General features: G+C 44.2%; 1 protein-coding gene across 5 annotated transcripts in view; it reads right to left on the bottom strand.

Moving 5' to 3' along the window:
• Nucleotides 1–15,965, bottom strand: part of GLRA1 (glycine receptor alpha 1) — a 47,251-nt gene extending 31,286 nt beyond the window's left edge. For all 5 annotated transcript variants that reach the window (XM_032703109.1, XM_032703113.1, XM_032703110.1 and 2 more), the window contains exon 1: nucleotides 15,023–15,965. In XM_032703109.1, the coding sequence (XP_032559000.1) occupies nucleotides 15,023–15,078 (56 nt within the window). In that variant the 5' untranslated portion in view covers nucleotides 15,079–15,965. The remainder of the gene's footprint in view (nucleotides 1–15,022) is intronic.
• Nucleotides 15,966–16,744: the final 779 nt, after the last annotated feature.

Here is a 16,744-nt window from a genome sequence, read left to right as displayed (position 1 = left end):
TTACTGCTTAATTACATGGCAAATAGCAAGGAGTATATTCGGTACTCTGACAGCCCGATTTTCCAAAAGGCAGGTAGGATCAGAGCAACCTGGAATTTGAGGTTTAAATGAGCGTCACGTGATGGTACAGCTCGTGCAGAGCCTTTGGGACTGTAGGGGAGAGAGGTGGTTGTGCTTCCCACTTGCTGATCAGTCCAGCATTTGCTATTGGTACCTGCAATGCAGGGTCTGAGTTCAGCTCAGCAACACTGTCTCTGGGCTGGGAGATGTCTGGACGGTGATCCTGAAATCACACTTGTGTTGGGTTGAGGATGAAAGCAAATGGGGTGATTTTGGGACCCATATGACCTCTGGGGCAGAAAGAGTGAAATAACCAATTTATCTGTAGAAGATGAAAACCTGTGACTGGCAATGTTCCTTCTGGCTCAGTGGGAGTCTGCAGGGTGATGATTTGGGCTGATGAAGTCTGTTGTTGCCATCTACACAGGAAGAAGTGACTCCTGGTACTACGTTCTCATTCTCAATTTTGAGGATGTTTTGACTTCCAAGACAGTTCCCTCCCTTTGGTTATGTGGCTTTTACTTGAACACCAGTCTGTTCCCATGCTGAAAGTGTGGTGTAAAATTGCCTAGATTAGCCAAAGGAAAAACAACCCTAGCATTGTGCTTAGGGCGAGAGCTGTCTCTGCCTGTGGGCTCAGGTGCCTGATGCTGGTTAGAGCCTGCAGGCAGGATTGCAAGGCAAATGTATCATGAGCCAAAGGAAGCTGCTCAGGAGGAAGTGAGGCTCGTTGCTTCACACTTTGCAAAACTCCTGAATTTTTTAAAGTACAAAGGCTGTGTGGGAACAGTGAGAAGCCACTGACAGAGCAGCTGGGAGGCCTGAGAATGTTTGCAACAGGTACGAGATATTTAGCTACATGTGTCCTCACAAGTGACAGCAGGAGGGCCTGACCTTGGGAAATTTTGCAGTAGCTAATCCTGATGTTTTTTGAAGAGTAGTGCTAAGTACTGACACAAGGTCTTCTGGGAAGAACTTGGGACAGTGACTGTGCATTGTATGAATGTGATCCTGCCCTCAAAGACCTGTTCATCCAATGCAAGTTTGAACTGAGGCTCCAAAGACACAAAGGTCTTGATAAGAATATTTTGAGCCATTGAGGTCCTCAGGAATTTTAAAACTGACAGAATTCAACAGTGCTTGGGTGCCATAATTTCAAAATCAGGAATCTAGTACCCTGCATTGCATTGACTTTCTTTTCTAGTGTCAGCAGTGATGGCTTGCCAAGCGTTGGTTTTCAATCCTGCAAACTCACAGCTGCAGTCTGGCTTCCTTTGTGAGCTGCAACAGGGTACTCTGATTACTGGGTTTTTAACAGTTAAAAATTGATTAATTTCCACAATGAAGAGGGGAGATGAATTCCAGGCCACTTCCACAGAGAGTCTAAAACTAGGATTTCATCCAGCTCTTCATATATTCACAATCCACTGCCACACTGGCCATGCCTGAGCAGGCTGATGCACACTCATGCTTGGTGTTGACCTGACAAGTTGTGGATCTCACTCTTACCACAGCCACAGTGCCCTTTCTTATCTTGTCCCTATCTCTGCTCTAAGGAACTATGCAAAGCCCAAACCAATGTGTTTCAGGGGTAAATGGGGCTGTGGAATGGGTGATGGTTTTAATTTAATTATTTTTAGGAGGAAAGCAATGGGGTGCAATTGATTTGCAAACTCAGAAGAAAGCTGGGGGTGGAAGGACAATCAATACTGGGCTCGACTACTGCATTCCAATGGAGTGTCTGCATGGCAATGAGTCCAGAGAAAAGATTTCAATTAAGCAGCAAATGACTTGGTAACCAAAGACTCCTGCCACTTCAGCAACAAGATGCCAAATACTGCAATACACTGATTTCTTCTCATTAACTGTTAACTGGAAGAAGTATATGGAAATGGAAAAGGGGGGGGGGATGAGGCAATACAAATCTAATAAGCATCTAATAAGCTTTAAGTGGAAAAAGATAATTAGAAACTGCAATTCCCCTGGCATTTGTTTTAAAAAATGAGGTGAAAAGGCAAAGAAATCAGTGCTGAGCTTTCCTGCAAATTCAGCGTGAAAGGCTGTACTGAATGTGTTCACTCACAATGAGTGAGTCTGCTGGTATTCTTTGGGTATCACTTTCTGATTCTTTCCCAGTCAAAGTTGCAAGTAAATGAATTTGATGGGCTCAGTTCCTACATGGAAGTATTTATTTAGATAACTGAATCCCAGAAGCATCTGGGAGAGGACCAGACTCTCACAGCCCCACTGCTTTCTGCAACTTCATGCCCATCTCTGAGCAGTTTCTGGGAACACCTTTGGGGAGGTGCTGGAACTGTCAAACATGGTTTAATGCCTCCTAATATGTGTTTTTAAATCTGTTTGTCTGCTGTGTGTTGTTACCCAGGTGATCTGGGAAGGATGAGTTCTGAGTTTTGTCTAGTTTCTCTTTGGTTATTAGATGTTTTCCTATAACGACCTGGTAACAGCTTCCCCCTAGATTTAACAAGAAAAGGCAAGAAAGGCAGGGGATGAAGGAGTAGCAAAGCCTTTCCAGCAGCAAGCAGATGAGTCAACTCTCTAGCTTAGAAGAAATAGTAGAAAACACCACTGGGAACTACAGAGAGGCTGGTCCACCCCACTGTACTTTAGATGGATGGTTTCTCTCTAACAGAACCCCAAAAATCTTCACTCTGGTTGTGACAACTGAGCTTTGCAATGGCAGCTGAGCTCAGACAGCACTCAAAATACTACTATCTTCTGTTCTCTTCCAGGTCTGTCTAGACCAGTGCTGTGGGCTGCCTTTGGAGCTTTCTGGGATTTTCTCCATGCCTTTACTTCTTGCAAAAGCACCCTTGAAAGTCCCACAGGACTGTTCATCTGCTGGTCCAGCAGAGGCAGGGAGAGTGACTTGAAAATTATTGACAATAGAAGGGAATTGGAAATTTAGAGTGGGTTGTGGTGGTGTTCAGAGAGAAGATTGATTCTGTGAATAAACAAAGGGAGGCAAAGCACGTAACAAAAGCACCAGGCTGTAGTTTGCATTGGTCTAAGAGTGTTGTCTGAGCTGGGTGTCTCGGCGCATTTTAATAGCAGTCAGACAGCGGCTTATCTTATTTATGCTGGTGTAATCCCTAGTGGATCTGGCTGAGAAAGTGCCATCAGGCAATCATCACAGCCACTACAATGGGAAGGATCTCTTCAAAGGGTCGATGAACTAGCATAATCTTTTGTGATATTAATGCTGGCGTGTAAGCAGACACCAGCAAGCCCCCGGGAGGTCCAGCCCACGAGCAGGATAGGAAGGTGAAAGCTGATGGAGATGAGTAGCTCAGCTGCTCAGGATTGCATTCCTTAAAACAGAGCAGCCAGGCTTTGCAGGACACCTATCACTGGTTTCTCCCAGCCTATACAGGCACTGTTTACTCTGCATTATTTTGTTTCATCTAAACAGATGATATATTCTTATAAACAATTATTTGGTTTAGAAAGTGGCTCTTCTGCAGTCTGACCACGTCTGTTTGTTCAGTTCCTGGCTCCCCAGTTGGCTGTTTCCTCCTTCTCCTCTCATTTGCATGGTCCTTGTGCATTATTTTCATGCCTTTTTTTTTTTTTTTGGGTGTGCCTATGGCTGTCCATCTAATTAAGTCCAACATCGCAAACTGCCCTGTTCTGGTTGAATGCTGATATTAAGAAATATATATATATATATATTTTTGCAAACTAAAAAAAAAAAAAAAAGTGATGAAGGAATTTAATTAGCACAGGGCCTCTATTCCCTTGTCAAATAATTTAATTGTTAATCATTAATTCTGGATGTAAAAAAAAAAAATCATGTCTGGAAAGCAGAAACAAACTGTTGCAAAACAAGTGTTTGCAGAGGAAATATCTCTGCAAAGTGTGAAAGGCTCAGGTCCCTGTGAGGATAAAGCGGTGCCACATCAGTGGCTCAAGAGAACAGCACTGGATTTATTTCTCTGGCTGGACTCTCAGAAGAAATAGAGATACCTAACCCCTTACCCTGGTTCAGTGCTGCTCAGCAAAGCTTTCTGATGTGGTTTGTTGGGAGTTTATTTTATTTTTGAAATGCAGCAAGCCAGAAAGCTTGGCAGGGATGTGTTGGGAATAGTGTTCAGGTGAGTTGCTTCACATTTGTCCTTCAAATGCTGTGTATTGTGTAAGTAGATATCCCAGGGGAGGGAAATATCCATCAGGTCTAAGGCGGGCGGAGGTGAGCAGAGTAACTGTTTCCCCTGTTACCTTTAAAGCCAGGCTAGAGCAGTGTGGGGACTTGGGGACACAGGAGGATTCATCAGCTCAGCTTTATTGACTTCAGCAGGTTCCGAGAGGTGCAGTTGCAAAGAGAACATCAGACAGTTGGGCACAGAAAGGCATCGTGCTGTCCATGATTAACTAGGGTTGCCCAGGATAACTCTCTCCTTACTCTCCTGGAACCATCTCCCTGGTCCCTGAGCAGATACTGGAGCTCAGCAGAGCCCAGCCTGGATTCAGCCTCTGCCAGTGCTGGAGCTGCCTGTCTCCATCTTGTCCTCAGCAGCTGGAGAGAGGCAGGAAGGACAGACAGATTGTCTTGGTGAAATGAAAAGGGGCAGCCCTAAACTCTGCACCCAGACTGTTATTTATGACTGCACACTAACATGTTATCTGGAGGGAACTGCTGCCAGACCCTGGCTGGGAAGGCTTGGCAGAGACTGCAGGCAGACTTTTTATTTTAATGATTAGATTTACTATCAAAATTAATAGCACAATCAATATTGATATGCAATTCAATTAAAAAGGATGAAACTCATTGCCTGCATGTTTTTCTCCATCACCTTGTCTGAATTCCTGGCTTACAACATTAGAGGTGGGCAGGATAAAGAACAGTGGAGGGTGTGTGGGAGAAGAGAGCCCCAATACTATGTTTTTGGCCCATCGTGGTGCTGAGTAGAAGGAGCTGTGAGTGTTACAGATGTGCTGGTTGCACAGCAGTGGCTGCAGTCCATGTGGTCATGCTCAGCTGCTGGTAGTTACAGCCCCTGCCCCGTGGACATGAGGTGTGCTATGGGGGTGAAGTTGCAAAATTAACTCTCGGAGGTGGGGATGGAATTTGGACTTGGTTGTTTTCCTGATTCAACTGAGTGTTTATGCAACAGAGGCATGGAAGAGGCCTGGATGTTGAGATAGGAGAGGAAAATAACTGTGTACAGTGAGACTGGAGAACTACAGAATTCGAGACCCTGTGAGGACATTTCACTCTGAGAAAGAAATGGGCAGTAAACTACTACTTGTCCCTATTCATGGCAGGAGGGGGTGACAGGAAAGGAAGAGTAGGCTTGTTAGATGTCTCTGCCCTGGATGGTTGTACTCTGTTGCTGTGAGCTCTTTAAACCAATTCTAGCTCTTGCACCAGAAGTAACTGCATTGCAGTAGTCACAGGATGCAATCAGTTAAAGTTTTAACTTAAAGGATCCCAGAACACTCTCAAATGTCCAGCACAACCCGTGTTGCCACTGGTCCCTGTGGCTGTACAGGAGGAGAAGAACTGGGAGGCACTTTTCCATAGATCTCAGGGAATTAACCCTCTGTGATCATTCCTATCCAAGGAAAGCTGCAACAACTTTACTGAAGTGAGAAAAATCTCTTCAGACTGCAGCAATCTGATGTCTCTGTGTTCCACTGCCACATTCCTGCAGCCCACGGCTCCTTTGCCATATGGCAAAACACCCTGTCCAGAACTATAAACCATCCCAATTACACTGATTAACTCTGTGGAAAGACACCAGCACTTGGAACATTTGCTGACGCTGCCTGGACAGAGCAACAAGAAAATAATAAATGATTAGACAATTGGCTGAGGGGGGAGAAATCTACCCGATGTGTATAGCTGAGATGGGAAGAGCACAGGGAGACCAGTGAATTGCATGGAAATAGTGCTCAGTTGCATGGCAGATCTCTGCTCTTACAAGGATTGTTGTTGAGTGATCGCTCTTGATTATTGCACATTAAAAAAAAAAAAATAAAGTGTTTGTTAAATTTGTTTTCAAGCCACAGGCATTCTCTCTAGTGACGTTCTCAACTCAATTCCCTCTTCCAGAAGCATCTACAGCTCTTGGAGCACACGTTGTGACTTTCTGGATATGTGTGATCCTAAGCCACTGAGACAGGTTTGAAAACAAAATTCAAACAACGGAGAAGCACAAGTCAAAGCTTGGGTTTTAATCACTTGAGAAATAAACCCAGCAAACACCAGCATTGACTCTTACCTGTGCATGTACTGAAGGGTTTACAGAGAAAAAGAAAGTTATAATTGCATTTTTTTTTTTTTTTGTTGAAAAACAAAGGGGAAAAAAAATCCCTGCAAAGACAAAAGCATGTGTCTGGCTTCACACACACTGAATATTCCTTTTATAGTCAGGGGGGCTAGTCAGATACTTAAAGTTATGCATAGACAGCCCTCCTGAATGCAGTAGATAAAGGGGGAAAATGTCTTTACGAGATGAGGCTTCATAATCTAGATAACAATATTCTCTTTACTGGTGTGCTCTTGATTTAGTGTTTGGACAGAGAACTGTGGTGGGAACCTCAATTGACGTCAGAAGGTTTTAGATCACAGACCAGACAAGTGTCAGAGAATTACAAGAAATCGTGGATGCTCTTCTATCTATAGCTCTGCAGTCTCACTATCAGTTGCATTTCCATCAGTTCAAATAGCTCACTATGGCAGCTCTTTAAAAATTAGTTTTAGTTTAAGGATTTATGCTACTCGTTAAGATTGGGTGAGGATATTGTAACTTTTTTTTCCCTAAATCAGAAGCAATATGAATAAAATTCTTTTAAAAGAGATGAGATATGACATGCAGTGCAGAGTGGGTTTTATCTTCTGAAGTGAAACTTTTTGCTCCAGATCCTTTGAAAAGGCCACCTGAGCTAACCCCTGTAACCTACCTACAAAATCGTAGGTCTCATAGTAAGACTGGAGTTCTCTGATGTGCATACTTTGTGCTGTGTAAAATGAGTTGTGTGACAAGAGAGCTCATTTTGGTATTTTCTGATGGAATTAGTTGTTGGCATTGCAACACAAATACCCCGCTAGAGTTGAATATTCCCTCTGTACTGTCTGTGATTCCTGTGCCATTTATCAGTTTATTCATGAACTGTAATGAAACGTAACTTCTGGAATTAATGACTGAGCCCTGGGTCCTCTGCCCAGGAGGGCTCTTCTCCTCCCCACTCCAGCTGCCCTCTTTGGTTTGTTCAGCTCCCTGACCAAACAAACTCCATCTTTCCAACCCTGGTGCAGGAGAGCACGTTGTGTTTGAGGCTGGTATTTTGTCAGCCACCCTGCTGGGAGATGATTCCAAAGCCCAGGGCTCTGTGTCAGGGTGTAATGGATGGGGCTGGAAGCTGGACAATGCTTGCAATTCTCAGGCACATGAGGTGTCAGGAGAGGTGGGATAACACATTTTGGTTTGTAAATGAGATGTTGGGAGATGTGGTGCAGCGAAAAAGTCTCAGTTGTGTGTGGGTATGCCAATAGCTAATGCCCTGCTCAGAGGGTGAAAGCACTGGGAGCAAACAAAAGACAGGATATACCCCATAGAAAGTCACGTTTTTGTCTGAAAGCACTGGGAGCAAACAAAAGACAGGATATACCCCATAGAAAGTCACTTTTTCTGTCCACAGCCCGGGTTCACAATTCTTACAAGATAAGAAAAGAGTCCCTCACCCAGAAACCCAGAGTTTCTCTACTTGCCACTGGGGTAATACCTGTGGTGAACAGATCCTGCTGTAATGGGGGACTGAATCCATCTTGCACGGGGACTCTTGGCACCAATAAGGACATTTGGAGCTAATGATTTTTTAAAGGGTACTGATAAAAGCTGACTCTTTTGTGCTTTCAGGTTTTTTAACTGCCCCATAAAAGAGGGGAGGAGGGGGTCTGTGCTTCGGGCTTTGTACAATGCATATTTTTTTACTGGTATCGGCTGAAATAAAAGAATAAAAAAAGAAATAAAGGGAAATAACGCAAAGGTGAGAAATCCATGGTTTTGGCTGGATTTTCTGCACGTTTCCTGGCTCAGCTGCATTTTGCTGCTGAACCACACGCGCGCGATAGTGGTCTGATCCACCACCGATCCCACTTCTGGGGCTGTTTAATTGATTTGTGTGTTTGCTCCAGCCCTGGCGGGGGTGGAGGGGGGGCGGGATTTGCATTCTGGGCGAGTGGTCGCAGGCATTGCTGGCAGGGCAGGCACCGAGGGGAGCTGCTGTCGGTGGCTCTGCTCTGAAGGCAGCCTGCGCGATGATTGATTGCACTGCAAGCCCTGCTGTTCCAGGCATGCGACACTCCTTGTGTTGGCAACCTCTTGGTAGTGTGTTCCCTCTTCACCCACCTCGCAATGAGGCACTGATGAAAACTAGAGAGTTCCCTGGCTGTCTGCTCAGGCTTTGGGGTTTTTTGTCTTGTTGTTTTTTTCCCAATTTTTTTTCCTAGTGGGCCATGAGCCTTAGTGAAAGGATGAAGAGGGACAAATCATGAGGAAAGCAGGGATGTAAAAGTGTGTTCTTTTGTTTTCCCCTCCCTTTCAAAGTCCAAATTTCATGGGGTTTGGTAAATTAAGATTTCCCCTGCTTTTCTCACTGGCACTTAGATCCAGCAGAGATGTATTTACAGGATGCCAATTTTGTCTATGTACCAGCCAGATGTGGTGCAGCCCCCAAATCAGCAGCTTACCATGGTGCAATATATGGATGGAACAATTGTCTGCATAATGGGGAGTGCTCAGCATATGTAATGATGGGTGCATCTGTCTCTATCTATTTCTGTTCTCTGCAGGCCCTCTCTGGGCTTTGGTCTTACTGGGGGGACAGAAGCTATATTTCTGTTTTTTCAGTTTCTGTGCCTCAGTCTTCTGAAGTATCAGGGAGTTTTAAGAGCAGCTTGCAGATGTGTATGTCATCTATTGCACCAGTGGGATCAAACCATGCAGACCTCCAGGACTAGATCAGCTAAAGCATATCAGTAGTTTCCCAAGAGGTGAAGGGAGCACCATTTTGCACCGACCAATCATCTTGGCTAAGAAATAGCAATGCAAACCACCTCTGCTGGAGGGAAATGGTTTCTGTTGTCCGGCTTTGTAAACACAAATGTAAATTGTTTGGATACTTTGGGGGAAGGGTGAGGGAAACAAGTCAATTTTATTTTTGTCACTTTAAGGGGAACTGACCTGCTGGATTAGCAAGATTTTATTATGCTGAGTTCAATGTAAAAGTTGCTCTTTTCTGGGCTGTGCAAGCAGGTCTGGGAGTCAGCAGCCAGTCTGGTGTTGAGTCGTCTGGTCACGGCTGCTAACGATCCTTCCAGTGCCTTGCAGTGGAGCAGCAGGAAAAATTCCTGCTTTTCTCCCTTCTTCCTTTTTGCTTCATTTATCCCAGGTTGGTGTTGGGTTTTATTGTGGTGACAGTTTTTGTTTGGAGTTTTTGTTTGTTTGTTTTGGGGTTTTGTTTGTTTGTTTTTGACTGAAATTATAAAAAGTTCTTGGAATGACATCTTTTGTCAATCAAAAAATTGAATCATACCATGTTGGGGTGGGTATGCTGGAAGGACATTTTTAGCAGGTGAAAGGGTTTGATGAGCCCTTTTTCTTGAATGGTGTGATGTGCACAAGTATAACCATAATTCATAAGAATAGATATAATTTGTGCTCTTGCTGATAGATAAAGGTCAGTAGAAAGTATGCCCAGTAATGAGAGCAAAGGGGTAATTTACTGGAAATAGTGAGACCCTGATTTAATGTGTCACAACAGTGAGAGCTGATACAGGGAAATAAACCAGATGGAAGTGAAAATTTGTTAACAGCTTATCTGCTGTCCTAATACTGGCCACTTTGGGATTCTCAGAAAAGCTCCAGGTTATAGGAAATGAGCAAGTGAAAATAGGTGATGTAATTTAACATAATTAAATGTTGCGGGTTTGATTTGGATGTTATGATTTTTAAAGCATGAGTTACTTTTTAAGACCCTTATCTTTCATCAGTACCTAAATAAAAATCATATTCATTAAGTGGTCTGACATCTTGTTCTTGACACTGCAATTGGGAGAGTCCTTTTAACCTGCATGCTGGGATGAAATGAGAACAGACCTATCTGCTGGTTTTCTATTACAGATGAATGATTGCTGGTCGGGGCTGGGATAATAAAGTAATTTAATTTTGGACATTGATTAACTTCTTAATTCAGATGCTGGGATCCTTTTCTATCCGGGTCAGCTCATGAGGATTTGGTGAGATGAATTTTGTAAGCAAACAAGAAATGTGTTTGCCCAAGACCAGGGAACTGCCCTGGGCTGTTGCTTACAAGTTCTTTCCTCTCAACCTGGAATCACTTGGTCAGTAACAGTGAACTTTGTAGCCTTTAGGCTGTGCTGTTAAATCTGGGGCACTTGGAGTCAGAGGGCCCTTTGCTTCTGACTTGCTTCACACCTAAGGGTCTCCAACTCCTCTTTCATGAGAGAAGAGAAATAAGGGGGGACCAAATTCCCATGTCTGAATTCTTGTTCTTGAAGGAAGTCTCTGTAGTGCCCTTACATGTAAGGGTAGGATCCCCCCATTCCCTCCACGTATCAATCTCCTTCCGGAAGCAGCTCCCCTGAGATATTTGCACAGTAAGTTTGTGTTCTGCCAGTGGGACTTGCTGCAGTGTAGGGTAATGTTCAGAGTGAGCCAAGGTGGACAGACAGTTTGTATTACCTAAAATCTGCAACAGCACCAGCGCCTTGGAGACAAAGTGTGTTTTATTAGTGCGTGGGAGAAACTGCAACGTTGTTTTGTAATGTTTTTGGTAAGCAAGTTGATTATTTAGTGTTTTTCTGCTCTTTGTACCCAACATAAGGGGTGAAGGAGGGAGGCTGGGTTTTTTGCCCAGACATTTGTGGAGCCTTTCTTTTGTTCTGAACTATCCAAATAGCAGTTCTGGAGTTGTTTAAGACAGCTGTTTGGAGAAGAAGGTTAAGGTCAGGCTGTCAGAAAATGTTTTGCATACTTTACGTTGATTTGTCTTAATTGCCTAAAATGCAAGAGAATTAGGATGGCTGGCTGGATGTATTAAAGTCCCTGCAGAAGGCAGGGTCCCAGACATTTTGTTCTTTTACTGTGATGACACCAAATTAATTTTTCTTTCCAGAATGATTTATAAAGGCTTCTAGAATTGTCTACATTGTCACACTTTCAAACCTTAGATGTGTAACCCTTTTAGTGGGGTCTCTAATGGGCCTATTAAAGGTTGCAGACCAAAGCAACTGAAGAGTACCCTCAGAGCCATCTAGTCCAAGACTTTGCTAAATCATTTTAATTTTGTGGAGGAGATGACAGGCTCGGCAGAGCACAACAGGTCGTAAGGCACAACTTCGAATAGATTTTAGTAAGCATGAGGAAAATATTCTTTAAGTGTTGAGAATATCTGCTATGCTGTTTCGCTTGTGACTCTGGAAGTCTCTGGTTGGTGCTTCACTCAGGCAGCTCTGAGATGTTACCTGGCACTGCAGAGCTATAGCAGGAGCCTTAGAGATATGGTGCATGTTATACTCCTTTTTCTTCACCTGCCTTTCCTCTTGTGATATTTTTGAGGGGCTGAAACCAGCAGCTCTTCAGTCACCCTAACTTGTCAAGGCTGTCTTAGGAAAGAGTGTCTTTCCTCTCCCAAAAGTTAAGAGGTATCATATTTACAATGGCACCTTCTTATTGTTTTGAAAACTAGAAATTAAGAACTCTGTTACTGACAGAAGGGAATATAAACATGCCAGTTGGAGCAATCCAGTAGGGACTGAGGCTGGCAGCAAGTTTTAGCCTGTGACTCACTTGGAGCAGTAGCCTTGAATCACTCCTGCTTGCTGACAGATTGCTGTTCAGAAGGGGCCAGCTCTGATCTTGATTCAGTGAAGGTCGTGCTGCAGATTCCTGATGTGCAGAAGTGCAATTAGGACAAAAATCAGACCTAAAGAACTTCAAATTTCAGCAGTGTCCAGTTGGGTAAAGAGTCAGTTCTGGGTATCTTTTATGCCTTAACTTGTACAAGGTGCATTCCTACCCCCAGTTTATGCAGTGGTGTTTCTGGACCACTACAGCTATTAAAATGTGATGGTACAACAGAAAGTTCAGGCAAGATCATCACGGGATAGGGGAACATTTTGTTCTGCCTGAGGGAATTCACAATTGAATGTGCAGTGACTTTGGGAGAATGATGGTACATGTCTCCAGAGATACAATCAGAACATCTGGAAATCCCTGTGTGAATATTGTCCAATTTATTTTAAAGAAATAGGATTTTGCCCTACTGAGATATCTGTAAGGAAAGCTTGGTCAAGCAACCTCTCAGCCTTCATCTCCCACCCCAACCCAGCTTCCATCGCTGCCTCTATCCAGGTTCTCAGTAAATGCCTTAGTCACAGCCAAGTGACTGCAGTCTGAGGAGGCAGGTAGCAGAATGGGAAGTGCTCTTCCATAAAGAAAGGCATGTCGGAATAAGCCACGTATCACAAACTCCTTCTAAAACATCCCAACTGTAACAGAAACAAATATCATATTGGCAATACCATAATGTTTGCATTCACACACCAGCTGTTACTCTTTCCCACAGGGTCTTGTTTTTTAAAAGGCTGGTGGAGGAAGATTTTGTTAAGCAGCAAATCTAGTCTTATTTCCTATATTGACTGTATATAATTTTCCTTGGAACATTGGATTCTTATTTTTTTTTTAAATATTTGTGTGGTACATGTACTAACACATAATGGATTCTCTTTCCACAATATTTTTGACAGGCTGACAGTAAAGCATGGTGCACTCTGTCATTTAAAGCTGTGCATACTTCTCTTATGGATTATTGGATTATCAGATTTGGGTTTGTTAAACATTGTGTATGACTGAGTAATTGGCATGCTAAATTTATGAATGACTGTTAATGAATAAACTTCTTTTACTGAAGCTGAAATAGCAAAGCTATTCCTGGACCAGAAAGGCTGGTAGATTTTTGGCCTGTAATAAATTGAACATGTAACACAAAGCGGGAGAGGGAAAAAAAAAGGAAAAACATTGTGTAGAGTCAGTTCTAAGCAGGAATTACTGATTTATTTTTTTTTTAATTATTATTTTTTTCCTACTTGGAAAATGATTGCAATATATAAAGCAATTTGATTTCATCCTCCCCCAACAATTGAATTAAAGCATTTTCAAATGTTCTTAAATGTTAATTCGGGGAAAACTAAACTTCCAGAAATACCTTTTGTATGCAATATGACCTAATCATATATACCACATGTGCATGTATATAATTCATGATATTATGAACCTTTTCATTAGAATCTGAAGTGACTTGTTTACCAAGGTTTTGAGTGCCCAGGACTGTACTTGATGTGCTGAGAACCTGTAAGTGCTCACATGTGTTGAGTGATGCACAAGTGGGTATCAATTTCACTTGTTCAGTCTGTTCAGAGGAGACCTGGACAGAGGCTTCAATGCCAGGGCCATAGGAAATGCAAACCTGAAAAGACTCTTTTAATTTATTTTCCTTTTGCTTTCTAGCATCTGTGCTGTTTAATCTTGTTTGTTTGTTTGGGGGCTTTTTTTTTTTTTTTTTTTTACCCAGTGCTTCAACACTGTTTTTAACTAAGAGTTTATTGACACATACGTGTTCTCCCTTTCAATCCACCTCACTATATTGTGTAGTGCTGTGATACACTTGTGTCTGAGTGTCACAAGATGAGAAAGGATGACTCTGAAGTATCCGGTGTTGGACATTGCTTTTCAGAGATTGATGATTTTAGTTATTTCTAGAATTTATTTTTTGGCTTACCTAAACATTAAATGCTTTGGGTTCATGTTGCAATCTTGCTGTCTCTGATTTCTTGTGGAGTTACAGAAAAAGTGGGGATATCTCGATTTTTATACCTGGAAAGACTTTAGTGTTCAAAAGGAAAGAGAATGCTAGCTAGAAAAGTCTGGCCAGTATCAGCAGGTCTGCTACTGTGAATCATAAGGTAAGTATTATACTGGTGATGTGTATGCAAATAACGCCTGTGTTTTCCCATTAAACTACAACATGACACTTTGCTAAAATGCAGAAGTAAGAGCCACGCAACTGAAATGAAGTCTAAGACTGATGAACAAGTTCAGGTCGTGACAGAGGTTTTTTTCTCCAATTGTATTTGGCATCTCTCACTTGCTACAGGCAGGCTGCATCTTTTGTGCAAATATAGGAGCTTCTATCTTCCAGTATTTTTTTGTCCATTTAATAAAAGCACTGCAAGGATAGATGGACATGAAACAGTTCTTTAAGACTAAAGCTGTTCCTTCTATCTTTAGCCTTAAAGAGAAACTGAACACATCTAAACCACAGTCAAAATACAGCTGGGTAATAATGAATATAACTGCAAAAAGCTCCCCACGTCCCCTTTGGCTTTCTCTTATATTCTGCAAGGGAAGAATACTCAAAGCAATGTAAAAGAAAAAAAGTTGAGAAGGAAGGAGATAATTTCTTTGCTTTCTGTGACTTTGGAACAGAGCAAGCTGAGGATAGAGGGTGAGCCCTCACAGATGAGCAGTGAAAGCATCCCACAGAACTCACCTGCAATGTGAAGAATGGGGAGGGGGCGAGGTGGGAATATTTACCCGGGCAAATTCAAGTGCAGCATTGCCAGCCGCCACTAGCTGTCACTTTGCAAGCAGCCGGGGTCGGTGTTTTCAGCACTGCGGTTGGCGAGATTGCGGTGCTAATTAAACGGAGTAACTCCCAAAGCCGCGGAAAGTCCCGAGCCCAGGGGCTGTGCGCGAGCCAGGCTCGGGGGAACCGGGGGGAGGCCGAAAGGCAGCTGGGGGAAGGCGGAACGCGGCTGTCCTGAGCCGAGGCTGTGCCCGGGGGCTGTGCCCGAGCTCGGGCTGGGCACGGCGCTCCAGCCCGTACACACTCCTCACGTAAAGCCGAGCCTTACCTGAAGAAAACGATCGTCTCCCACACGTAGACTCCGAGCGCGTTGACGTTGCACATTTTTCCAGCTCTCGCTGTTTGCTGTTGTTGATGGTGGTTTTTGTTGTTGTTGTTTTGGTTTGGTGTTGTTTTTTTTTTTTTGTACTCCGTGAGGGGTGGGCCGGTGGGGTTGGCCAATAAAGTAACCCGGCACTTGGGGAAGAATCGGTGGGGGGGAAGCGAACCCCCCCTGCCGGGGCCGGGGCGCGGCCGGGAGGGTCCGCTCAGCACCGCGGAGAGCGGCGGGCCCCGCTCAGCACCCGGACAGCGCCCGGAGCGCGCCCGCCCAGCACCGCGGAGAGCGGCCCCGCTCCGCCGCCGCCTCGGCTCGTCCCTCCTCCGCCGGGGCCCCCGCCACCGCCACTGCAGTGCTGCTGGGGCCGGAGCACCGGGCTGCCCGCGCCGAGACCTCCCTTCAGCGGGATGTCGCTCCGGACATCAGGCTGGCGAGAGCGGGAGGCGCAGCGGGTGTAGGTTTGCCATCGGGGTGGCGGGGGTGAGATGGGAGTTGGGGGGGCGCGAAGACCCTCAAGAACCCCAGGGTTTAATCTCCGCTGCTGGCCGGGGTGTCTTCCTAATTACATCCACAGGAATTTGTCAGTGTGGAGCCGTGCTGCAGTCCCGGTTGTGTCGCTTTCCTGCCCGCCGTTTGGATGCTGTTGATTCCTGCTTCCTGGGCTTTTTTCCTCCCGAATAAGTTATTGCTGCTGTAGGGAAGGTGTCCCATTGCTCAGGGCTAGAGCGGAGGGGAGTGAAGGGGAAGTTTCTTGGGAAGCACTTCCATTGTGCTCGGAAAGAAAGTGGCTCACTGTCCTCCTAATGCATCTCATTTCCCCTCTGCCCTCTCTCCCCTGCTAGGACTCGCCAGATCTTGGGAGTTTCTTGCTGCATTAATTTACTAAACTAAAAAAAAAAAGGAAAAAGAAAAAAAAAAGAGGGGGAGGTGGAGATGAGGGAAAGCAGAGGGGAGGGGGTAACTCAGCCTCTCCACCATCCCAAGGCCCTCCTCTTAGCTGTGCTCATTGGTCTCGGGGCTGAAAAAACTACTCTAGGACGTGGTTGGATAAACGCATGTTGTTCAGCAGAGGCTGTTAACCTTTAAAGCGCTGATACGTTTTGGTTTATTTCAATATTTTTAACCCGAATTGCTGTCTTTTTAAGAAGTCTCTGAAATCGTCTCCCTTGACAGGGCAAGCGTAACGTGACTTAAATCTCCATCTCGTGGAAGATCTGCTTGGCTGGCAGTTGATATGTGTTGCTGTTGGCTTTTAAGGAACATCTCTGTGTTTTTTGGGCTTTTTTTGTTTGGGTTTTTTTGGCTTTGATTTATTATTTTTTTCCTTTTTATCTTTGTTTTATTTGATTTTTTTTTTTTTTTATTTTTTGACATTTGATTTCGCAAAGAGGTTTGGCAAATACCAGAGCCATCAAGGCCAGGGCAGGTAAGGAGCATTTAGTAGTTACCTATTGCAGCTCCAGCTGTGCTCACAGGGTGCTGAGCATGGTGGTTGGGGTGGGAAGGAATGGTCTCAGGCACTTTGTCAGCTCCTCATCAGCTTCTGAGAATTGAAATGAAAACTTAGCTCTCCTAAATGATCTAGCATATTGTTTTCTTCTCTATTGTCCTGGTGTAATGGGATTTTTCTTCTTTAGGTTCTGTTTTGTTTATCTATCCTGTGCTTTGCAA

The sequence above is a fragment of the Chiroxiphia lanceolata genome, chromosome 15 (assembly GCF_009829145.1).
Source record: "Chiroxiphia lanceolata isolate bChiLan1 chromosome 15, bChiLan1.pri, whole genome shotgun sequence".
Lineage (NCBI taxonomy): Eukaryota > Metazoa > Chordata > Aves > Passeriformes > Pipridae > Chiroxiphia > Chiroxiphia lanceolata.
This window is presented reverse-complemented; position numbering and strand designations above follow the sequence as displayed.